The sequence below is a fragment of the Tachysurus vachellii genome, chromosome 15 (genome assembly GCF_030014155.1).
Source record: "Tachysurus vachellii isolate PV-2020 chromosome 15, HZAU_Pvac_v1, whole genome shotgun sequence".
Taxonomy (NCBI): domain Eukaryota; kingdom Metazoa; phylum Chordata; class Actinopteri; order Siluriformes; family Bagridae; genus Tachysurus; species Tachysurus vachellii.
In genome coordinates, this window is record NC_083474.1 from 18,221,696 (window position 1) to 18,247,458 (window position 25,763).

General features: G+C 38.3%; 1 protein-coding gene across 7 annotated transcripts in view; it reads left to right on the forward strand.

Moving 5' to 3' along the window:
• frya (furry homolog a (Drosophila)) overlaps positions 1 to 25,763 on the forward strand; it is a 98,439-nt gene that overhangs the window by 48,592 nt on the left and 24,084 nt on the right. For 5 of the 7 annotated variants that reach the window (XM_060887747.1, XM_060887741.1, XM_060887743.1 and 2 more), the window contains exons 14-40: positions 94 to 180; positions 361 to 532; positions 1,330 to 1,462; positions 2,682 to 2,789; positions 3,988 to 4,243; positions 5,050 to 5,232; positions 5,931 to 6,014; positions 7,311 to 7,570; positions 7,659 to 7,848; positions 7,965 to 8,089; positions 8,418 to 8,475; positions 9,869 to 9,960; positions 10,930 to 11,102; positions 11,585 to 11,745; positions 12,918 to 13,028; positions 13,557 to 13,711; positions 14,775 to 14,874; positions 14,983 to 15,157; positions 15,258 to 15,517; positions 18,372 to 18,518; positions 19,713 to 19,881; positions 20,076 to 20,166; positions 20,350 to 20,432; positions 21,939 to 22,089; positions 22,508 to 22,611; positions 23,048 to 23,215; positions 25,287 to 25,488. In XM_060887747.1, coding sequence (XP_060743730.1) covers positions 94 to 180; positions 361 to 532; positions 1,330 to 1,462; positions 2,682 to 2,789; positions 3,988 to 4,243; positions 5,050 to 5,232; positions 5,931 to 6,014; positions 7,311 to 7,570; positions 7,659 to 7,848; positions 7,965 to 8,089; positions 8,418 to 8,475; positions 9,869 to 9,960; positions 10,930 to 11,102; positions 11,585 to 11,745; positions 12,918 to 13,028; positions 13,557 to 13,711; positions 14,775 to 14,874; positions 14,983 to 15,157; positions 15,258 to 15,517; positions 18,372 to 18,518; positions 19,713 to 19,881; positions 20,076 to 20,166; positions 20,350 to 20,432; positions 21,939 to 22,089; positions 22,508 to 22,611; positions 23,048 to 23,215; positions 25,287 to 25,488 — 3,998 coding nt within the window. The remainder of the gene's footprint in view (positions 1 to 93; positions 181 to 360; positions 533 to 1,329; positions 1,463 to 2,681; positions 2,790 to 3,987; positions 4,244 to 5,049; positions 5,233 to 5,930; positions 6,015 to 7,310; positions 7,571 to 7,658; positions 7,849 to 7,964; positions 8,090 to 8,417; positions 8,476 to 9,868; positions 9,961 to 10,929; positions 11,103 to 11,584; positions 11,746 to 12,917; positions 13,029 to 13,556; positions 13,712 to 14,774; positions 14,875 to 14,982; positions 15,158 to 15,257; positions 15,518 to 18,371; positions 18,519 to 19,712; positions 19,882 to 20,075; positions 20,167 to 20,349; positions 20,433 to 21,938; positions 22,090 to 22,507; positions 22,612 to 23,047; positions 23,216 to 25,286; positions 25,489 to 25,763) is intronic. The other 2 variants (XM_060887742.1, XM_060887745.1) reach the window with 1 other exon arrangement.

Here is a 25,763-nt window from a genome sequence, read left to right on the forward strand (position 1 = left end):
ATTTCAGGTCTCAACATGTTTTACTGCCAATGTGACTGTTTGTTGATTATTGGATTTGTTTTTTTTTGTGTGTGTGTGTTAACCGCATTACAGGAAAGGCTCGATTTTGCCATGAAAGAAGTCATCTTTGACCTGCTGTGTGTGGGGAAGCCTGCAAAAGCTTTTAGTCTTAATCCAGAGGTACATAAATAATGAAGTAATTGTTAATCTAAATCAATATATTCTGCACAGTCTTGTGTTGTGTTTTATGTTAATGGTGTTGCAGTTCTATTTCATCCACTGATGCTTGCAGTACAGAATGCACTAAACTGAATTTACACACATTACATTATCTTCCTAATGTCTCTGTGTGTACTTTAGAGGATGAATATTGGCCTGCGTGCATTCCTGGTCATCGCTGATAAGCTGCAGCAGAAGGATGGAGAGCCGCCGATGCCTAACACGGGGGTCACTCTTCCGTCCGGGAACACGCTGCGTGTCAAAAAAACATATCTGAGCAAAGCACTCACTGAGGAGGAGGCCAAACTTATAGGTGACTGATATATTGTATAAGTAAAAATGACAAACCGCTACTTTTGTATATTATATATAAATTATACTGTAATACTCATCAGATAAAATAAATAAATAAATAAATAAATAAATAAATTAATTAATTAAAAAATAAATAAATAAATAAATAAATAAATAAATTAATTAATTAAAAAATAAATAAATAAATAAATAAATAAATAACGTTTTTGTTTGTTTGCAATAGTCTCAGGAGAAATATTTCCTTTTCTAAATTTTTGTAACCTATAAATTAGCCCTGCCCCCCTTTTGCGTTATTATTATTATTATTATTATTATTATTATTATTATTATTATTATTATTATTATTATTATTATTATTATTATTATTATTATATTATTATTATTATTATTATTATTATTTGTTTGTTTGTTTGTTTGTTTGTTTTTATTAAAACTGCCCTACCTCTTTTTACCTCAATTCTGATTTTGATACAATAGTTTGTTTAGAAATAACTCAAGCAATGTACAGTATGTGCACTACCATAAAAGGTGGTTAATTAATTAATTACATTTAAAGGTTTTCTAGAATGATTAGTTTCCATATAAAACTATGGAGCATGAATTCAGAAGCTTTGAAATGAAATGGAATTAAAAATGAAAAAAAAAATAATGAATCAAAAACTCTTAAAGCTGCAAAAAATATCATCTGTTAGGAAAATATAAAAAATAATTTCATATGGGTTATTTATGCAATTCTTAGTCATCAAAACTGTTTAAATGTATGTTATCTTTAATCCCATGTGTTCTACCATGTAGGAATGTCCCTGTATTATTCCCAAGTTCGGAAAGCCATAGACAACATTCTGAGACATTTGGATAAAGAAGTTGGACGCTGTATGATGCTTACTAATGCACAGATGCTTAATAAGGAACCAGAGGACATGATCACGTGAGTATGACACACAGCACACCAGATTTACATGAAATGTCCAACAGAAATAACTGATTTTTTTAACGTTATTCATTTGCATCAATCACATTTATTATTATAAACTGGACTAATAAACATAAATATGTTTATTTCACTGTCCACACATGATTACTTCACTTTACTTCACAGTAGACTTAAGCTTCACCCACTGTCTAGTATTGCAGTATGTTATAAAGCCCTGGAAACCTTGTGGATCATATATATGATAGATTTTATTTTTTTTAATAAACTTTATAAACCACACTAAATTCATATAAAACATATTAAACCACTCTGTTTTTTTCTTCACAAGAATCTTAAAATCTTCAAGATGAAATGCATTCGTGATTTTTTTTCCTATTAGAAGGAATTTTCTTTTCCCCATAACACTGCATGAGATAATAAATATAAATTTATTAGAAATTAATTTAAAATAATAAAGAATTAGGGGGGCATGGTGGCTTAGTGGTTAGCACGTTCACCTCACACCTCCAGGGTTGGGGTTCGATTCCCGCCTCCACCTTGTGTGTGTGGAGTTTGCATGTTCTCCCCTTGCCTCGGGGTTTCCTCCGGGTACTCCAGTTTCCTCCCCCGGTCCAAAGACATGCATGGTAGGTTGATTGGCATCTCTGGAAAATTGTCCGTAGTGTGTGAGTGTGTGAGTGAATGAGAGTGTGTGTGTGCCCTGCGATGGGTTGGCACTCCGTCCAGGGTGTATCCTGCCTTGATGCCCGATGACGCCTGAGATAGGCACAGGCTCCCCGTGACCCGAGGTAGTTCGGATAGGCGGTAGAAGATGAATGAATGAATGAATGATAAAGAATTAATAATTTCCCGTCATTTCTTATGATGAAAAATTCTTTCTCGAGTGTGTTTTCAGTGCAACATATACTAGAATTCTAACAATATCAGAAGACTAGATATTTGGTTTTATAAAATATGCAAATATGCGTGTTTAAATGTAAGAAGTGAATTTGCATTAATAATTAATAACACTATTAGCAATCAACTACCAAAGATTAAGTATGATGTCTATTATTTCAGAAATTTACCTGTAGTGACTTTGTTTAAGAACATTAGTGCTGATTTAAGTACAAACGAAATCACACACTCTATGAATGCACATTTTGTTCCAGTTTGCCGTGTTGGAATTATATCCCAAAACTGTGTTGTATTATTGTATCTGTTTGTGTGGCAGAGGGGAGAGAAAGCCCAAGATCGACCTGTTTAGGACGTGTGTAGCTGCTATCCCTCGCATCCTGCCTGATGGCATGACCAAGCCAGAGCTCGTTGACCTGCTAGCTCGGTGAGTGAATGATCTTGACACCAGTGGCGGTTCTAGGATTTTTCTGTAACAGGGGCCATTAAGGGGCCACATGTTACATTCAGGGGCCAAGTACAGGGTACATTCAAGCACACAAAATAATTTATTCAGTACGGTGCAAATACATTTCGGCAGTCATTCCTTTTTCAAACGCTCGAGTGCCGCCAATTGTTTGGGGGTGGAATTGCATCTGTGATCGTTGTGAAAAATTCTTTGGTTGCTCTTCTCGTCGACGATTGATGGAACGGGGGCCAATCTGGGGCCAATCAGATTTCAGCAGGTGCCAGGGCCTCTAGAACTGCCCCTGCTTGACACTGAAACCCTTTCAGGAACAGTGTAGTGACAATATTGTTAAGATGTCTGTTTAAAAAAAGAAAGAAAAAAAACAGTAAGCAAAAAAACATTATCTGTTTATCAAGACCAATCGATTAAACAATCTAACAGAATTAATGTTAACAACTGACATACATTATGTTATAAGATAAGATAAGATAAGATAAGATAAGATAAGATAAGATGTTACACTCCGCCCCTGCTTGACACTGAAACCCTGTCAGGAACAGCGTAGTGACAATAGTGTCCGGATGTCTATCAGACAAAAAACAAAAAAACAACAGTAAACAAAATACAGTGTATCAGATTATCAAGACTGATCAATTAAACAATTTAATAGAATTAATTAACAACTGATAAACGTTAGGCTTTACTGGCAACTGGCGACAAAAATAACAAGAATTATGTTACAGTATTTTGGGAATTTTTCTCGGTTTATTTGCATTCAATTCAAGTTTAGTTTAGATTTATTATTATTATTATTATTATTATTGTTGTTGTTGTTGTTGTTGTTGTTGTTGTTGTTGTTGTTATTATTATTATTATTATTTTTATTATTATTATTATTATTTTTGTATTTATTATTATTATTATTATTATTATTATTATTATTATTATTATTATTATTATTATTATTATTATTATTATTATTATTATTATTATTATTATTATTATTATTATTATTATTATTATTATTATTATTATTATTATTATTATTGTTATTATTATTATTATTACTATATCAGTTGCACATTTGCAGCTGTCCTGCGTTTGATTGCTGCTTCATTCTTTCATTCAGTGGTAACATAGTCAGTCTAGCGCTTGACTCATCGTGTCTTGTGAGCAGGTTGACCATCCACATGGACGACGAGCTGCGTCTGATAGCCCAGAATTCCCTGCAGAGTCTGCTGCTGGACTTTTCAGACTGGAGGGAAGAAGTGCTGCTGGGATACAGCGGTTTCCTTCTGAGAGAGGTTCAGGACACACAGCAGAGTCTTCTCCACTCCGCTATCAAACTGCTCCTCCAGCTCCTCACCCAGTGGAGACTCGCTCTCCTGACTTCCAGCAAGAGCTCAGAGAACCCCAACATATGCTCTAGTGAGGTAACTCATCACTACTTACTCTTATATTTATACAGGTTTATCCACACTGAATTGATTAGAGTCGGAGACTATGATCCTGACTTGTGATGACAAACAAACGACGTGAGCTTTTATTAGTTTTGGAGTTGAGGTTAAGGTGGAGTAGCAGATGGTGGGTGGTGTCAGCGTGTCACGAAGATGATGATTCACACCTTTCTGTTGCTCTAATCTCCATCCAAAAACCAGAAAACAACCCAAAATCTATTAACCATGCCATCTTGTCTTTGTATTATAAATTCTCTCACTCATCTTCTACCGCTTATCCGAACTACCTCGGGTCACGGGGAGCCTGTGCCTATCTCAGGCGTCATCGGGCATCAAGGCAGGATACACCCTGGACGGAGTGCCAACCCATCGCAGGACACACACACACTCTCATTCACTCACACACTCACACACTATGGACAATTTTCCATGGATGCCAATCAACCTACCATGCATGTCTTTGGCCCGGTGGAGGAAACCGGAGTACCCGGAGGAAACCCCCGAGGCACGGGGAGAACATGCAAACTCCACACACACAAGGCGGAGGCGGGAATCCAACCCCGACCCTGGAGGTGTGAGGCAAACGTGCTAACCACTAAGCCACCGTGCCCCCTTTGTATTATAAATTAAATCACAAAATTTATAGAGCTAAGTTGACGTGTGTGTGTCACGTTGACATTTTAGTTTATTTAATTGCGTATGAGTGTGTGTGCACGTGTGTGTGATCTACATCTGTACATATGTATGTACTATGTGAATGATATCTGCGTGTATGCTATTAGTTATTACAGGGTGTGTCAGGCTCCAGGCTCCGTGCTGACGCTGCTCCTTTATCGACGGTGTTGTGTGCTCTCGAGGGTCTCGCTCTCGTGCTTCTCTGCTCCTGTCACACTGCTATACGCAAACTAGCCGTGTCAGTGCTCAGAGAGCTCCGCCTCCTCATGCTGACAGTCTCACACTCTGAGGTTAGAGCACACACACACACACACACACACACACACACACACAGACAACTTAAAGCACCTCGTTTCTGTTTCTAGAACTGATGACCAGAGGCTAAAACTCATCTTGATCTCAGTTGTGTGTTTATTCACAGCTTGTAATGCATTGTCAAAATATTTAAGAGTAATGATATTTGAATATCTAGATATTTACGATATTTATCAGTATAAAACAATCCGGACAATATTGAATCGAGAGAATTAGGGTGTGTTTAATAGTTTAATTGTTTTCTTGTCATTAATTGACATTTTGTTTTACTTTGTGCCAGGATCACATGACAGATCAGACATTTCTTTTTTAAAAATCCCCCCAAAAAACGCTTGTAAAACTAATTCCATCTGAACAGTTTTTAATCTACTGTAACAGTATTTCTAATTTACCACATGGTTTAACAGCATAATTTACAGCAGCTAACTGTCGTAACGGGTAGTTGGAGTTTTTATGACTGTAATAAAAATGCTAACAGATGTAGGCATATTACAGGCATATTATGAGTAGTATAACACAAAAAATAAATAATCAACTGCAAATTCCAGCATCTGATTGAGGGTTTAATAAGGAAAGCACAGGCCAAGGAAAATGTTATAAACCTGCTGCAGGAATTAAATCATTTGGACGTATTTGTAAACACAAGCATGTGGTGGATGTGTGTGTTGGACAGGATGATGAAAGGCCCGTGCTGGACGTGCTGGACCAGGCGAGCCCGGTGGTGCTGGAGAGCTTCACACATGTGCTGAGCGATTCTGTAAGTGTGTGTGTGTGTGTGTGTGTGTGTGTGTGTGTGTGTGTGTGGTTTAACTCAGCCTCGTGCACAGAAGCAGCCTCTGTACAGCCACAAAGTCTCCTCTGTTTTCACATCCGTACAAATTAGTTTGGTCTGTCCACCTTCTGTTTATGGATTAATACTCGGTTTCATACACTGTGTGTGCTGTGGACTGCACAAATCCTGTGTGTTCAGCGCTGCAGAGAATCATCACTTACTCACAGTTCAACCTCAGCCGGGTCCGAAAGTCCTAGTGCATGTCCTAGTGCATCTCATTCGACGTCCTAAGTACTATTAATAAAATCTGATTCCTAAGAAGGTGATGATTCTAAATGAATGTGGTTTAGATTAAAAGTCTAGTTCTAATACATTTTTGTGCTAGTTTTATAGGTTAGTGTCTAATACAGTAAGTTAACAGCTGATTAACAGATACGTGTATGGCTAATAATCAACATAATTTCAACCTTATAATAAACCTAACAGTGTATTTCTTAATATGGAGGCTGTTTATTATTATTATTATTATTATTGTTATTATTATTATTATTATTATTATTATTATTTAAATGGATAAATGGATGTGATTTTTTATTTTAAAGGATCAGTCTGGTGCACATGCTGCTCTTATAAATGTAAGAAATTCTTAAAAATAATATCCAAACACTTTCATTGTGTCAAATGTCATGTGACGTCTCACTTTTTCTAAATATAATTTATACTAAATAATCAGTTTATTGTGTAGGAACAGCATGAGGGAATATAAATTTGTCATGTGCGTACAAAGTAAATAGTTATATTAAAGGTCAAAATGAAAGAAAATTTGTTGGATTTTGGATTTTCTATCGAAAGTTTGAACAAGAGAAATCAGAATAATGGTTTATATTGAATTAAAGTGATTTGTCTGCGATATATTTTTCTTAAAAACAGCCTTATTTAATCTTAAGTAGTGTAGACATTGTGCATTAAAAGAGGTTAAAAAGTTTTTTAAATTTTTATTATATATATATATATATATATATATATATATATATATATATATATATACACATACACATACACATATATACATACACATATATATATATATATATACACATACACATACACATATATACATACACATATATATATATATCATACATTGATCAACTTTATTAAAAATATCAAGCATACACATTGTATTTGTATCATTTGTCATAATCATGTCTAGTCTTTATTTTATTTTGCTGTAACTCTGTCCTTGACCTGTGTGTGTGTGTGTGTGTGTGTGTGCCTCAGATCTCGATGCCTGCAGGACACCAGGCTGACCTGCAGTGGTTAGTGGAGTGGAGCGGGAGTCTCCTCAGCAGTCAGTACGATGTATGCAGCCCCTCGTCAGTGTGGGTGGTGGCGCAGTGGGCACGGGAGCCCTGGGCCCTTTGTCTTTTCAGCCTGTTGAGACAAGAACATCTGCCTAAGCAGTGTCCTACAGCGCTGAGCTACGCCTGGCCCTACGCCTTCACCCGCCTACAGCTGCTCATGCCTGTGATCGATCCCAAGTGAGACTCTTTCAGCTGCCGAATATACATGCCGAATAATATAATAAATCATCGATGCCTGAATTTCTTGTTCATTGATCCCTATTAGCAATCCACCTAATACTAAAAAGATGAGTGCAGCGGGTTCAGCTGACAACTACGTGTCTCTGTGGAGGAATTACCTGATCCTGTGCTTCGGGGTGGCCAAGCCGAGCATCATGAGTCCTGGCCATCTGCGAGCCTCTGCTCCAGAGATCATGACCCCTACTAGTGAGAGCATTAGCAGCCATGACTACAAGGTTAGTACTCTGAATTAACAGGACACATGTTAGCTACACTGGCTGATTCATTTTGTGTGTATTCAGTTGTGTATACATCATAGTGTAATGATGTGTGACTGTGTTTTGGGGAGCAGGTTGTGGGGACGCCGTCAGTAGCATGGCTATTGAAGCAGCTCGTTCCGTTGATGCGTTCCGAGAGCATTGAGGTCACAGAGGCACTGGTGCTTGGCTTCGGTCGCACAAACTCACTCATTTTCAGGTTTGGAAAGACATCCAAACACTATGATTCTCTAACCTGTGGCCATATTAACACAACAATACCAGAATTTAGGGCCAGTCCAATCTGTTCAGTCATAGACACACTACTTATTATGCGTCATGTGCACAATTCATAATGGATCATAATATTCACACTTTAATGCGTTGTAATAAATCATTCTACAAACGATGTGTAATACCATAAGAAAGTATTATAATGTGATGTACAGAGCTTATTATAGATATGATCTTCATAGAAACATAATACGTTGCTTTATTCTTGTTGATTTTCTTTTTCAATTACTTTATTTGTTGTGTATTTCATGCAGAGAACTAATTGAAGAATTGCACCCTTTGATGAAGGAAGCTCTGGAAAAGAGACCAGAGGTAAGTGTCTATATCATAACATTTGCATAAGAGATTTATGAGTTAAGAGTTAGAAGATTTATAGAAATACAATCCAAGGATTGTGTTAGTGCAGTTTGTGAAAGGTTGACTCGCACTTCCTATGAATCAGGTGTTTATACTGCGTTAGAAATGTATTACTTCACTTCTGAATTCAGCAGCCACCTTATAAGAACATAAGATAAAGCACATACAATACCACGATACCATAGACATTTACATAAATACTTAGAAGCATTAGTGTGATCATGAATAAAACTATAAAGAATGAGTGCAGTGTTGGGGGGCACGGTGGCTTAGTGGTTAGCATGTTCGCCTCACACATCCATGGTTGGGGGTTCGATTCCCACCTCCGCCTTGTGTGTGTGGAGTTTACATGTTCTCTCTGTGCCTCGGGGGTTTCCTCCGGGTACTCCGGTTTCCTCCCCCGGTCCAAAGACATGCATGGTAGGTTGATTGGCATCTCTGGAAAATTGTCCGTAGTGTGTGATTGTGTGAGTGAATGAGAGTGTGTGTGTGCCCTGTGATGGGTTGGCACTCCGTCCAGGGTGTATCCTGCCTTGATGCCCGATGACGCCTAAGATAGGCACAGGCTTCCCGTGACCCGAGGTAGTCGGATAAGCGGTAGAAAATGAGTGAGTGTGCAGTGTTTATGTCCTATTGATGACTCATGTTACTGTCTGTGTTCATGAAACCATTGCTCATTTTCCATATGCTTAAAAACACTGAGGCAACATATAAGAAGGGCCAAAGTGGAGACTCAAGTTCTTCGATGTATGCAGTAAAAAGCTCAGCATATTAGATCAGTCCGTGGTGTGCTGGGGAACCGCTGCAAACCGCTGCAAACTGTGATGCTAACTGGCTAAATAAACGCATCAAAAAAGCAAGTTCTGTCATTGGAGAAGATCTGGTCCTTCTGGTGGTGGTTGATGAGATAAGAGAGTGATGTCCAAATTTCTGGTCTTCATGGATAACACCTCTCACCCTCTAACTGACATACTTGTTGGACTGAGGAGTAATTTAATCTTGAGACTGGTCCTACTCCCATTTTGTGTATTTGTAAATCCATCATGTATTTGTAATCCAGTTTCACCAGTGGGATTAGTAAAGTACCTACGTATCTATAATACTACTAATAAAGTATCTGTCTGTTTGTCTATCTATCTATCTATCTATCTATCTATCTATCTATCTATCTGTCTGTCTGTCTGTCTGTCTGTCTGTCTGTCTGTCTGTCTATCTGTCTGTCTGTCTGTCTGTCTCAAATACATTCATTTATAAACACAAAATGGACGTTTGTATGAAAACACGATGAAGCATTCATTATGGATGCAATTTACTGCAATCACTGGGCTCTTGTTCTGCATGTTATCAGAATAAGAAACGGAGAGAGCGAAGAGACCTGCTGAGGCTCCAACTGCTCAGGATTTTCGAGCTGCTGGCCGATTCTGGGGTTATTAGCGACAGGTAAGAGGAATCTGTACCTGACTGTATATGTTTTATGTTCTTATGTTTTTTTTTGTGCATGTGCTTCTTCACTGGAAATTCATCAATAACTATTGGGTAACTATTGAAAGTGCTTATTATAAACAAAGCTGATTCCATGTCTAGGAACGATACTTTGTCCTAATTCTTTTGAGAGATGTTTATGACACCCTATATTTTCTATTTAAAGGTGGGGTCCCCGTTGTTTGAGAAATGCTTCAGAAAACTGCGTTGGGCCGCCAAACAAAACAAAAACAAAACTAACGTGTAGCCAATGAGCAGAAAGGGGTGTGTCTTGTCAATATGGGCGGAGAGAGAGTTCAGTGCGCATGTGTGACATTAGCAGAAAGCGGCTTTAACATTGACATGGAGGATAAAAACAAAGAAAGAAAGCGAAGAAAGGCTTACGATAAGGCAAGAAGCAGGACTAAAAGCATAGGCCTTTCTATCAATTAAAGTTCAGAATATTAAATTAATCAATACACTTACTTGCATTACTGCAAGTCTTTGAGCCTGAAACATGCGCACACGCTCCAAGTCTTCTGTTTCCATTTTATCGGCAGCAACGTTGCGACCTCTGCCTCTAACATTAGCTCTGCCTCGGGTTCTAGGTGTTGACCGTCTCCTTCCGTGTGAAACGGAGCTAAACCTTTCACGGTACAACCCACAGTACTACAAAAACACATTTGTATTACCATAGTATTACTCATTGAGTTCATTTATTGATAAAAATATACCCTCGGTCAGCTGCCCCAACATGTTCCCCATAATACTTGTCTGGGTTATACTTGGGTTATACTTGTCTGGTGTATGTGCGGGGCGGAGCTATCAAAACAAATGTCAACATCGGCTTTCAAACAGCGGAGACCCCACCTTTAACTTTTATTGAATTTTCATCTGATTTCTCTCTCTCTCTCTCTCTCTCTCTCTCTCTCTCTCTCTCTCTCTCAGTACTAATGGAGCATTAGAACGTGACACTCTGGCTCTTGGTGCTCTCTTTCTTGAGTATGTGGATCTGACCAGGATGCTTTTGGAGGCTGAGAACGAAAAAGACGTGGAGATACTCAGAGACATCCGAGCCCATTTCAGCTCCATGGTGGCCAACCTTATACAGTGTGTCCCTGGTAAAGACCAAGCTCATAAATGATAAATCCCAGAGACGCTTCTGAATGAGGACAATGTGACTGTTATTCATGAGCTGAGACTGAGCTGAGATAGAACAGAAGTGTTGCAAAAGATTTATTCCAAGTTGTTCCTATTATTATATGACTAACTTAAGTGATGTCTTGCTTTGTGTCTGATAGCAGTTACAGATCTCTTTGTAAGTCTCTTCTCAAAATAGCAAATTTTATACTGATGTCATGGGGAAATTGATGAATGTTCTGTCTTGGCTATTTCAGACCTCCTCATAAAGAGACACAGACGAGCATTCAGAGAACGGGTTTCACAATCAATACCAAATGTTATGTTTGCGTCAGAGTATCAGACTTCACTTAGTGGCTGTTATGTAAAATCTAAAAATAGGATCCTCCATGATAAATGCTTTACTAGAAAGGTCAAATCTGACTAATGAGATGACTCACAATGACATTTTCTCTGTCTGCAGTGCACCATCGACGCTTCCTTTTTCCACAGCAGAGCCTACGACATCACCTCTTCATCCTCTTCAGCCAATGGGCTGGTCCTTTCAGCATCATGTTCACTCCCCTGGACCGCTACAGCGACCGGAACCATCAAATCACTCGATATCAATATTGTGCCCTGAAGGTAGTGGAACACTGAGTCAGCTAGATTTCCTCTGGCTTTTTTTCATTTGATATGGACTCACTAGTTCTTGTTATTGCATATTGAAAATATTTACAAGAAGTATAATTAAGATATAAAATAATATATAAAGCAATACTATAGTATCAGTACTACTTCTACTGCTACTAATACCATTACTCTGTGCTATTACAACTACTACTAATACTATTACTACTGCTACTACTAATACTGGTATTATTACTGATAATACTACTCCTCCTCCTTCTACTGCAATTACAACTGCTGCTAAGACTTCTACCACTACTACTAGCATTACAACAACAAATAATAATAATAATAATAATAATAATAATAATAATAATAATATTTTCCTACTCATACTGCCAGTGCTTCTGCTTCTAGTACTACTACTACTACTACTACTACTACAAATAATAATAATAATAATAATAATAATAATAATAATAATAATAATAATAATAATAATAATATTTCCAACTAATACTGGCAGTTCTACTGCTTCTACCACTAATAATCTCTCTACTACTTTTACAACTATTAATAATAATCATCATCACCATCATCATCATCATCATCATCATCATCATTACCATTATTTCTTTGTGGAACGAGGTTCAAGTTGTTCATGAGGTTCACTGTTGGGCCATTGAGCAAGGCTCTTATCCCTCCCTGCTCTTGAGGTGCCGTATCATACTTGCTGTATCATCTGACCCTGTGCTCTGACCCCAACCTCCAAAGTTATGTGAAGAAAAAATTACACCATGCTGTAATGTGTATGTGACAAAAGAAAGGCTTCTTTTCTATTAATAAAAATACCGATCCTCTTTCACCTGATCCTTAGACCTATTACTACTAGTATGTTGTACTACTGCGAGTATATTTACATCTATAACTAACACTACAAATATTGCTAATACTAATAATCCTTCAACTACTACTACTACTAAGACCATTACTACTACCATTAACCACAAACCTTAAATTCACAAACTTAAATCCACAAATGCCCCTAAAATTCTTTGTTATTATTATAGTACAAAGTATAAGTATTCTACGCTTTGGTTTCCAATCTCACACTCCAATCTCTCAGGCTAGACTGAGTAACATGTTTAACACCGTTTAACACGTCCTTCTTCCCCTGTTTCTCTCAGGCAATGTCGTCTGTGCTGTGTTGCGGCCCAGTGTTTGACAACGTGGGTCTCTCTCCGGACGGCTACCTCTACAAGTGGCTGGATAACATCCTAGCCTGCCAAGATCTGCGGGTACACAGCCTATCATCCATTACAATCTCCAAACCTTACAATAATAATTTCTTTGCCACTGACTCACTAACTGCTTACTAAACCCAGGATGATAAATGATGTTAAATCACACACTGACTACGATGCATGTCTTTTGTTTTAGCTTGTATTACTCAGAGGATGTGTGCACACTTAAGTAGATACATTAGAAGACTTTTATTAGAAAATATCAGTTATATACTCTGAAGAACAATTTACACACCTCAAAGTAGAGATTATGCTGTTCTTTTCCTGTTGAACAAAGCTATTTCTTCATATTTATGTTCAGTGCCAAAGATGGTTTTAAATCAATAATTAGATACAAACCATATGAACTGAAGTTAGCAAAGGAAATTATTCCATATCTTTATTCAGTAAAATCAGCTTGTCTTTACAGCAGCCATTTTAAACACCAGGTTTCTCACAAAAAAATAGGTTTCACATCATTTTGATTTTGAGCTAAACAAATGGATTAATCAGAATTATTTAGAAGTGTAATGTTCCCTGTAGGTTCATCAGCTAGGTTGTGAGGTGGTGGTGCTCCTGCTGGAACTGAACCCGGATCAGGCCAATCTGTTCAGCTGGGCTATGGATCGCTGCTACACCAGCTCGTACCAACTCGCCTCGGGCTGCTTCAAAGCCATCGCCACTGTTTGTGGAAGCAGGTGGGTTTGGATTGAAATCAAAACCATGATACATACAGTACAAGAGTGTGTTTCCTCAACATAACAACCAATAAGCTAAAATACAGACGAGTCATAGGCACGACTGTGTATTTACAGCTGAGAATGTCCTGATTCCCGAGTATTTATACAAGGTTAATTTTTGTGTTTTGACTTTTATAGCACAGTAGATTCAAGATTCACTGTGTTCTGTAATAGTGACATTTATCAGCTGATTTTATGGAAACATGGTCTGTTTTGCTTATTATGCAAAATGAAATTTGCATGGTGTAGCAGCATTCAAAGCACGAACATGGCAATGACGCGATTACATGCGCTTTGGAAAATCAACAGGCTCTTAATTCTCAAACAATTGCTTGCAGAAAACATTGGCACAAGATAAATGATACTCTTGACAATCCAATTAATTAGGCAACTACTTCATATAGCAAAATCCTGCAAGAACTTCTGCGTTTCTGTAAAGATACAGCATGAAAACTCTCTAGTGTGACTGGCATCAATATATCTCATTCTCCTTATAACCGGCGATTACTTACCACTTATGGCCGAGGTGATATTCAGGCAGAACAGAATAGATTAAGCAATACTCAGAAGACAAGTGTGTGTAATTAGTCGTCAGGGAACTGTGATGGGAAATACGGGCCGTGTGATTGGTCCGGAGACTGAATTCTGACATTTGGTTGCTGACGCTATTGTAGCTCACAAAGAGACATGATGCATAAAAGTTTGCATGATAAGTTTTTTTTTTGTACAAATTTACAGTATCTAAACACCTGTATTTTTTAATATCATATTTGTGTGTGTAAGATGAAGCATGCATATTGAAGCCTTTATTTTCTGAGGAACGTCACTGTGGTTCATCTAGCATTCATTTACCTTTAGTTTAGTCATGTATATTAAACGTACTGCACTAAATTTAGTCGCTGTGTGCACTCTTGGTATTTGTGGGGGTGTGTTCATAATCAGTATAACCTCTAATCTCTTCCATGTTATCCACATATATGGAATTATTTACTTGAATGCTTTATTTTGGTTTTCCACGCAGAAATTACCCTTGTGACATAGTAACCTTGCTGAACCTCATCCTCTTCAAAGCATCAAACAACAGCAGAGAGATCTATGAGATTTCTATGCAGTTAATGCAGGTGATTATGTATTAAAAACACTGATGAACTTAAAAATGATCAAACGGTGTGGGATGTGTTTCACTGATCGTAAATGTGTACACTTGTTTGCGTAATCCTTTGCATTAGCAGATTCTAGAATCTAAGCTGTGTGCGTACTCTAAGAGGATAGTGGACGAGAGAAGTAGCGGGATTCTGCATGGAACACACAAAACATTGCCCCCGCTCTACAGTCTCTCTGTTGGCCAGCTATCTGCCCAGCTTGCCAGGATGTACCCAGAACTCACCCTGCCGCTCTTCTCAGGTGGGTGATTAGTGTGTGTTAATGGCCTGATGTTTCACAAAGTACAAATCTCACATGTAATCGTTCCTCTTTTCCTGTTGTCATGATTTGTCATGTCCAGAGGTCAGCCAGAGGTTTCCCACCACACATGCCAATGGGAGGCAGGTGATGTTGACCTACTTGCTGCCGTGGCTCAGAAACATCGAGCTGGTGGACTGCGGTGTACTGCCGGTTACCTCCAGCCCCGCCCTCCCAGTAGAGGAGAAGAGAAGGCGGGGTCCCTGCATAGCCTCGCCCTCAGCACACCTCCCGGGTTCCGGTTGGGGCTCAGCACAAGCAACTTCACTAGTCCTTAACAACCTAATGTTTATGACTGCTAAGGTAATCCATGTATAAGGACATGGTTGTGTAATTTTACAGAGGGAAACAAAATTTCGGAAAATATAGTATTGTATTTTTGTTGTTAATAAAAATAATACGATCCCAGTGGAATTATGAGGATTTGCAAATTAAATAATAAAAATGTGATCTGATTTTCAACTAAGGAAGAATTCAGGTAAAACTACAAAATAGCTTTACTTTAATAGTGCAGTGGTGGCTCAAGTGGTTATTGATCGTAGCATCGGGGTTCAAGCCTCAGCAATGCCAAGCTGCCATTATTGGGCCCTTGAGCAAGGCCCTTAACCCTCCCTGCTCCAGGGGTGCTGTATCATAGCTGCCCCTGTGCTCTGACCCACAACCTCCTCAGTTGGGATATGTGAAGAAATTAATTCCACTGTCCTGTAATGTATACAGTTGTGTTCAAAATTATTCAACCCCCAATGCTGTAAATGGTTTTAGGGAATTTAGTGTACATTTGTAATTGTATTCAGAATGAAATCCTACAAGGACTTCTTAAAGAACCATATGCAACTAAAATGACATCAATTAGTTTTGTAATACAGTAGTAAATGTTTCTTTTGTGAATTCTTCATTGACATAATTATTCAACCCCTTAAAGACTACCACTCTGAAGAACAGAGGTTCAATGAAGTGTTTTCAATCAGGTATTGAAAACACCTGTGGATATCAGGGAGCAGCAATAAAGCCTAATAAGCACCAATTAGGCAGCTTTAAAATGACTGTGATACTCAGCTCCTTCTAGACATTTACTGGTGTGGTTACAAACATGGTGAGGTCAAGAGAATGGTCCAGGAAGACAAGAGAACAGGTGATTACTCTTCACAGGAAGGGCAATGGCTATAAGAAGATTGCAAAGATGTTAAACATACCAAGAGACACCATAGGAAGCATCATTCGCAAATTCAAGGCAAAGGGCACTGTTGAAACGCTACCTGGTCGTGGCAGAAAGAAGATGCTGACTTCGACTGCTGTGCGCTACCTGAAGCGTAGAGTGGAGAAAAGTCCCCGTGTGACTGCTGAGGAACTGAGAAAAGATTTGTCAGATGTGGGTACTGAAGTTTCTGCTCAGACAATACGGCGCACCCTGCGTAATGAAGGCCTCCATGCCAGAACTCCCAGGCGCACCCCCTTGCTGTCCCCAAAGAATAAGAAGAGTCGACTGCAGTATGCCAAAAGTCATGTGGACAAACCACAGAAGTTTTGGGATAGTGTTCTGTGGACTGATGAAACAAAATTAGAACTGTTTGGGCCCATGGATCAACGCTATGTTTGGAGGAGGAAGAACAAGAAAAGAACACCTTGCCTACTGTGAAGCATGGCGGGGGGTCAATCATGCTTTGGGGCTGTTTTGCTTCTGCAGGTACTGGGAAGCTTCAGCGTGTGCAAGGTACCATGAATTCTCTTCAGTACCAGAAGATATTGGATGACAATGTGATGCAGTCCGTCACAAACCTGAGGCTTGGAAGACGTTGGACCTTTCAACAGGACAATGATCCCAAGCATACCTCCAAGTCCACTAGAGCATGGTTGCAGATTAAAGGCTGGAACATTTTGAAGTGGCCATCGCAGTCACCAGACTTAAATCCGATTGAGAACCTCTGGTGGGACTTAAAGAAAGCAGTTGCAGTGCGCAAGCCTAAGAATGTGACTGAACTGGAGGCTTTTGCCCATGATGAATGGGCGAAAATACCCGTAGATCGCTGCAAGACACTTGTGTCAAGCTATGCTTCACGTTTAAAAGCTGTTATAACTGTAAAAGGATGTTGTACTAAGTACTAAGATTGAATGTCACTTGGGGGTTGAATAAAACTGATAATGATGTGAGCTCAGAAAAGACATTTGTGGTTATTTCATTATAAATGTTATGTTATATTTGTCTGACCTACATGTGCCTCTTTGATTTAATTGTAAGCAGGATGACTGAATGATCATAATCAATGTCAAACCGACCAAAACAATCAATTTCAGTGGGGGTTGAATAATTTTGAACACAACTGTATGTGTGGATATTAAAGTCTTCCATGCCCTCTTCCCATTTCTCTTTTTTGCCCCTTTTTGAAACAATGCAACAGCTAAGAACTTATAATGGCTTTTCTCACATATATCACACATTTCTTGCAAAGAAATGCCTTTTCTTCACATACTGTACTGTATACCAGCTTGTTAGAAATCTGGGTTAGAGGCTTCCCTGAAGCAGGGAGAGTTAAGGGCCTTGCTCGAGGGCCTGAAAGTGGCAGCTATGAATCGGCAACCTTCTGTTCAGTATCCTAGAATCTTAACCGATGAGTCACAACTCCTTACCACTGCCAACAATTGTGTTTTTATACATAGAATCAGTTAAACACTTCGTTTTTAAGTATGTATGGTAAATAAAAAATGAATTCAGACACAACTTATCTCTTAAAAAAAAGGGTATGTGAAACCTTGGTTCAAATCCTAAGCTCTTAAAGCTTCTCTAATTGATTATCTGAGGAAATTCATCAAGCTTCTTTAATGTACAAACCTTTTACAGTGTTTATATTGATATAAAAGAGTTTTGCAATTGATTATATGCAGAAAGAACACTTTTTACTATTGAAAGAACAGTCTAAAAGGAAAGACATGTGAATCATTGGGCTTCTCCAAAACATGGTACAGTATAATATATGAGAAATTTAATTAAATAAAGTTCTTGATAGATTGTCCCCTCGGATCCTTCATCTACTATCTGGTTTTGATAGATATATTTAATTGCTTGTGCTTTATTTTCTTTTTGTTGCTTAATTTGTTAAGTTAATGAAAATCACAAAAAAAGTGCTTTACATTTATATGGATGTATGGATGTGCATGTCAGTATGGTGATGATGTGCCGGGCCCGGAGATGGAGCGAGCCTGGAACGCTGTGGTCTCTAACGAGAAATGGAGCAATAATCTACGTACAACCTTGCAGTTTCTCATCAGCCTGTGTGGCGTCAGCAGTGACACCCTTCTCCTACCACATGTGAGTCCTTTGTGTGTCTATTTTTTGTGTTACTTTTAGTTACTGGTGTTTCTGTTTGTATTTGTACATTGGTATCACTAGGCAGTTTGATAAGGCTGTTGTTGTCGTCACAATTGTTTCTTTTGTTCCAGTTGAAGGGTGGTGTCATGGGTGTCATTTTGAAATATTAAATAGCATTTAAATGTTAGACAACATCTAATATTAGAACCAGCAGCGCTGAGGTGCTCAAGCGATAACACAAGAATCCAAAGCATGTTAAACATCAACGTTGGTCTTTTTTTATTGCAGTCAGGAGCATGGCTTAAGAGTATAACGCTAATTTTAAATCTAGCCTAATTAGGTTAAGCCAATTTATTTCCTGTTCTCACCTGTTTCTTTGAATAAGCAGAAATTATTTCTATATTATTATTTTTATATTATTATTATTATTATTATTATTATTATTATTATTATTATTATTATTATTATTATTATTATTATTATTATATTATTATTATTGTTGTTGTTATTATTTTTATATTATTATTATTATTATTATTATTATTATTATTATTATAAGCAGAAATTATTATTATTATTATTATTATTATTATTATTATTATTATTATTATTATTATTATTATGCTCTGGCATGGGTGACATTTTCATTTTCAAACGCACTCTGTGTTTACATTCTCACGTCCGGGACCTCATTTTAATGAAAAGCTAATGCTGTATTTTCCTCACTTGTTCCATTCCTAACATCCCAGTTGTTACTATTTCTAATAGACAGTAAATACAGTACTTCAAATAGTAATAAGCGACAGAATTATTATCTCTAAAAGCTCAATGATTAACAGAATTAATAGAATTTTCAATAATACTAATGAAATATGAAAAAACAGTAATGATACAGCATACAAAAGAAATAGAAATGCAAAAGTCTGAGAAAAGCCCACTTATAGATGCTCATGGGTGTACATAAAAGCATAAAATCAGGAAATTGGAACAGATCAGTATTAGGACAGTCACAGTAGAACAGCATCAGGTCTGTAATGTTTGGCAAGACTTCACAAAAGATTAATGTTCCCTTAGTATATAGTGATCATTTCATTATCACCCAAAATCACAATTTGTAATTTAAATAGACCTTTATGATGCAGTCCATATTTGTTTAATTTACTCTGTCTTTTTTCTGTCTTTGTGTCTCCTCAGATTAAGAAGGTGGTGATCTATCTGTGTCGGAACAACACCAGCCAGACAATGGATGAGCTCCTGTTTGAGCTCCAGCAGACTGACCCGGTTAACCCCATGGTGGTGCACTGCGACAATCCGCCATTTTACCGCTTCTCGGCTACCAGCAAAATACCCGCCGCCACTTCTGGTATACATAGGCATCATGAATTACAGCCTTTGTGCATAGATACCTTGATAAATTGATTTAATATAAATTAGGAAACGCTAGAAAGGACCAAGAACGTAATTTAACGTTGAACACAATTGTTTTGTTGTTTGTTTGTTTGTTTATTTCTTTTATTCTCACTGCAAATTTGAAATTATAGTACAACATTTGTACAGGCACAACATCCAGCAGCAATACAGTTATTGCCATCGATGAAAACAATCCTGACAACGATGAACCAAAAATGGCAAAAGAAAGCGAGGACAGGTACAGCGGCGACACCTACCACGTTATCACTAACACACATGTACTGTACACTTAAAATATCTGCTGTTGCGGGTAGATAATAACTTGACAGCAAATGCACCCACTGCAATTATTTGAAACATTCTAATTGCTGTATTGTGACAAATTCCTGACAGACAGGTCTGTGTGTTTGTAATGCTCTAGGCTCAAAAGTATGATGAGGGCTCATATCCGTCTGGAGTCTAGTTACAGCAACAGCTCAGGAGGCTCGTACGATGAGGAAAAGAGTGAGTGAACTTTAGTGAACCCGTGACGCTGTATGCAGTGAGACTGATGGATAACTTCAGCAGCCTGAGGCCTTGTTTATACTTTTGTCTTAATGCATGTTGGCATTGTGATGCACAGAGGTGGATAAAGGGGAAGATGATGGAAAAATCTAGTTTATTTGTAAAAATCTCAGTCTTAATCTTCACTCTATTCGTTTCTCATAATGGTTACTTTAATAAAAAGTTTCCTTTATGATAAAAATCATGGTGGACCAGTGGTTTGAGTTGAAGGTCAGGGTTCAAGCCTCTGTGCTACCAGATTTGGGCCCTTGAGCAATGCCCTTATCCCTACATGCTCTAAACTATTTGTTGTTTTGACAATGCTTGTTTGTGTGTTTATTTGTTTTGTATGTTTTGCAAGATAACATTAAAGGTAGGGTCTCCGATGTTTGAAAGCCAATGTTGACATATAAAATCACCAAAACAAACACGCCCCTAACCCAAATGGGTCCCACCCCTGTATTGATAGCTCCGCCCACACATACATACGTAACCCAGGCAACTAATGGAAAGAAATGTGTCTTTATCATAGCTGAAGGGAAGAACAATACGACTGCAGATAAATAGACAAGTAAAATGATACACAAGCATAATCATGTAAAGGACAAAGGCATATATTAGTTCTGTGTAACAAAGCAAAACCAACGTTACTCACCTATTGAGAAGGAAAAAAGCGCCTCGGCGTCTTAAGTTGGTCACATATTCACACATTAGAGTTTCCCGAGTCAATAACTCCTGAGCTAAACGCTGTTACTACACAAAACTCGGTTGTAGCTGCGTCTCTACATTACTACGATAGAAAAGAGGTGTTATTTGTGTAGTAACAGCATTTAGCTCAGGAGTTATTGACTCAGGAAACTCCAATCTGTGAATATGCGCCAACTTCCCGCTCCTTCAGTTCTTCCCGGGTCCTACTTCTTGCCTTATCGTAAGCCTTTCTTTGCTTTCTTTCTTTGTTTTTACCCTCCATGTCAATGTTAAAACCGCTTTCTGCTAATGTCACACATGCGCACTGAACACTTTCTCCGCCCATATTGACAAGACCCGCCCCTTTCTGCTCATTGGCTACACGTTTGTTTTGATTTTTGTTTAGTTTGTCGTCCCGCATTTCTCAAACATCGGAGACCCTACCTTTAATCTTATAGTTGTAGTTATATAGTTCGCTGTTGTACGATTAACTAGAGTAACCGTTCTTTCCAATTGCGATAGATGTTAAACTACATTAGCATTTGTATTCTTAAGATCTACCAAATTATCAATTCATTTAGCATTAACTTCTTAAACATTATATAAAAGTTTAAGGCGATCTTTTTGTCAGAATTTGTCAAGTAGCAGTTCATGACATGGTCATTTTTATAGACATTTTTTCTAATAGCTGTGTAAAAGCTAGGTATGAGCGGGAAAGGGTAATGTAAAAAGGATGTCAGAAATAGACAGTAAAATGTTCATTTGCTCCCTGACATGCAGATGAGCCTCTTCCACCATATGCTGGTTGGCTGATGAATGTCCTGGAGAACAATCAACCGCTGCCTTTGCCCATGCCAGCTAACGGAGGTTGCTGGGCCCCTCTGGTCGACTTCCTGCCTGAAACCGTGACCCTGCGTGGGCCGTTACACAGGTTACACTGATTATGCTTTTCATGTGTAGAGAAAGCAGCAAGGTCATTAAAACCAATAAAGCAGTTGTTACTTGTGTCTGCTGCTTGTTGTACACTGCAGCTAATGTATATTTCATTATCAGCTCAGTCGACGCTTTGATTGAATGCTTTTAGATGCAAATTATACAGAAACAAAATAAAGGCAGAAAAATTTTGTATTAATAAAAAAGCTTTGAAAAGTTTAACCGTGTTTGATCGTTGGTTAGTTCATTACACCTTTTATAACAGACACAACATACTGTATAAGGAAAAATGCCTAAACGTAGACTGTTTATTCAGTCAGGTGACTAATTTTCACAAAGCTGCTTGCAAATGATTAACACATGATATGATGTGCATGATACATGTCTTTGAGCCTGTTTCTGTGTTGGTTCCTCAGGTGTAATATAGCTGTGATCTTTATGACGGAGCTGGTGGTGGATCACAGTGTGAAAGAGGACTGGAGTTTACACCTGCCCCTGCTGTTCCATGCCCTCTTTCTGGGTGAGATTGAAGATCTACATTTTACTCATGAATATAAATATGATGCTGTACATGTGTAAGATCTAATTAATCTTCAACACTTTCTCTGAGGGTTTCTGTGACTTATAAACCATCCAGAAATCACGTCCACCTGAAAGGGCTAATTGTTTTGTAGTTACTTGATTTACTTTGATTTATTTCCTAAACGCTGTTTCTTTCTATGAGACCAGTCTAAGATCCCATTGCTTATAGTTGCATGTTAGGGGGATGTGGTAGTCCAGAAGGTTGTGAGCTTGAATCCCAGGTCCAGCAAGCTGCCACTTCTGGGCCCCTGAGCAAAGCTCTCAACCTACAATTGCTTAGTTGTAAAAAATAAGATAAAATCTAAGTTGCTCTGGATGAAATTGTCTGCCAAATGCTGGAAATGTAAATGTTTGACGTTGCGTTTCCGACTCAGGTATGGACCACTGTCGACCCGAGGTGTTCGAGCACTCCAAGCACCTCCTCCTGCACTTGCTCCTCACACTTTCCTGCAGCAGGAGTTTCCCCCTGGTCTCGTCCATGCTGACGCACAGCAAAAGTCTCGGCACCCGACTCAGCTACCAGACAGAGTTCTTCTACACAGGTATAGCAGTGTTACATATAACATGCTACACTTATGGGCAGAAATAATGCCACAGCACGCTTAGGGTTGTTGCTTGCTGTATCAATAGGTGTGGTTTTGTTACAATAGAGTTGCGTAGACGACATTATGGCAGATGGGAGGTTTATGTACTGGCAAAGGTAACAGAAAAAGTACAAAGATTTTTATCTATTTTATGCTCAGGTGGTAACATAAAGAATTTTATTAAATGATGAAAAAGGAATGAAGACATTCTTAAATACAAAAATGTATCATATGAGCTCTGAACTTTGAGCTTCTGGAGTCTTGTGGCTTCTCCTGAAAAACACCACCCTCCTGAATTATTTTTAGAAGGAATCCTTGTCAGTGACTTTCCAGAGTTGGCTTATACTGTATAGCACTGCTATTCTCATCTGACGCACTTATCGGACGAAAACGAACGACGAGCCAAAAACAATCACGTGTATACGCCGTCTTGATTAGAGCCCTGATTAGAGCATTCCACTGCGCTGTGTTTATCTTCCTGCCCTAAAAGGGGCATCTACCAGGGGCTGGTGTTTGTGAGACGAGATCTTGTATTTGTCGCTCAGTCGATCATGTCTGGACCGACACAGATCATACATTATTCACTGTATGCTGTCATAACACCATGAATAGCCTCACTTCTGCTGCCACTTTGTGTCTCGTTATGTGACTATAATCGGCTGAATCAGTCAGGCTATCGATTCCTTTAATCAACCGACAAATTAAACATACATTATACATGATTTTGTATATTATTGTATTGTTTTACATTTACAGCATTTGGCAAACACACTTATTTTATACAACTGAGCAAATAAGGATTAGCATTTGCAGCTTGGTGGACCTGGGATTTGAACTCACAACCTTCCAGTTGGTAGTCCAACATCTCAACCACTAGGCTACCATTTTTGTTTGGAATCAAATTGACTAAATTCTTCCACATTTTCAAAACATTTCTTGACACTTTGACTTACCTGTACATAAAATATTAGCTTTTATGTTAAGATTCTCTGCACCTTTATACTACCATAGCAACAGTGTATAAATACAGGAAATTTACAGTATGTTTGTGTCCTATTTTAAACATGGACACTCCCCATTGCTTTAATTGGTGTTAATGCAGTTATGAATGTGCGGTAACTTTCAGTTTGATTCTTTGTGACTCTAAGCCTACTTTGCGTGTGTGTGTGTGGGTGTGGGTGTGTGTGTGTGAGTGTGTGTCTATGTGTGTGTGTGTGTGTGTGTGTGTGTCTATGTGTGTGTCTATGTGTGTCTGTGTGTTTCTGTGTCTGTGTGTGTGTGTGTGTCTGTCTGTCTGTGTGTGTGTGTGTGTGTGTGTGTGTGTGTCTCTGTGTGTGTCTATGTGTGTGTCTGTGTGTGTCTGTGTGTGTGTCTATGTGTGTGTCTGTGTGTGTGTCTGTGTGTGTGTGTGTCTGTGTGTGTGAATGTGTGTGTGTGTCTGTGTGTGTGTCTGTGTGTGTGTGTCTGTGTGAGACGTAAATATCTTTGTAAGTATAATTTTCGTACCTAATGTGTTGATAGACAAGGAATCTGTCAGAGCAGGAAACTCAAGGTGGATTAAATCACAGGACAAGATCACTAAACAAATTCAACTTGCCATGAAGCACCATTAGGGTCTTATTAAAATAATTAAAATAAAATAATTGGCTAACCTGACTGTTATCTATGTTCTAATTAATGTAATTACACACATTACCCAGACTATAGCCTCCATATACTTTATATCATTTCTAGGATTGTTAGAGTTGTGAACGCCCTTTCTAATTATTTCTAATGACACTGATTTAGTATTTATTGCAGGCGATTTTCAGGAATCGGGTCTTTAAACTGTCCTAAATTCTCATGCTTATGCTCTCAAACCCTTGATCACTTGAACACTTAAGTCTGCACCTTAATTAGAGATAAACTGCACAACATTCGATAATCTTTTGTACGTTATCTTTGTATTAAACACTCTGGCTTGATTATGTCTGTTTTAATTAATCAGCTCTCTTGACTCTCACCGTTCATGCCCATGTTGTGTCCCTAGGAGGTGTGGATTTCCTGAGGGATGCCCAGGTGTCTCCGGTGCCTGACTCTGGATTAAGCTCATCGTCTACATCCTCGAGTCTGAGTCTGGGAAGCAGCAGCAGCAACCTGCCACACTTCTCCACCGAGGAGTCAGACACGCTGGAGAGCAGCACTGACACTGATGAGAAGAGTAGCAAGCTTGTGGAGTTCCTCAGCACAAGGTAAACACTCATTATGTTACACTCTTTGATTTGTCTGACACCTAGTGGTGATCACCATTCAGTACAATTATTTGGGACAAATCCATTATTATATAAATTCATACGCAAACACACAATTTTTTAATGTTTTGCCATATCTTGTTTTGAATGCTAACACTCCTAACGCTGACAGGGCACAGATTTCATACATGATTCGTTTTGTTGAGATTTGTTATGAATTAGAAATAAAAGTATAGGATTAAAAATGATTGATTTCTTCTAGAAAACTTATCAAC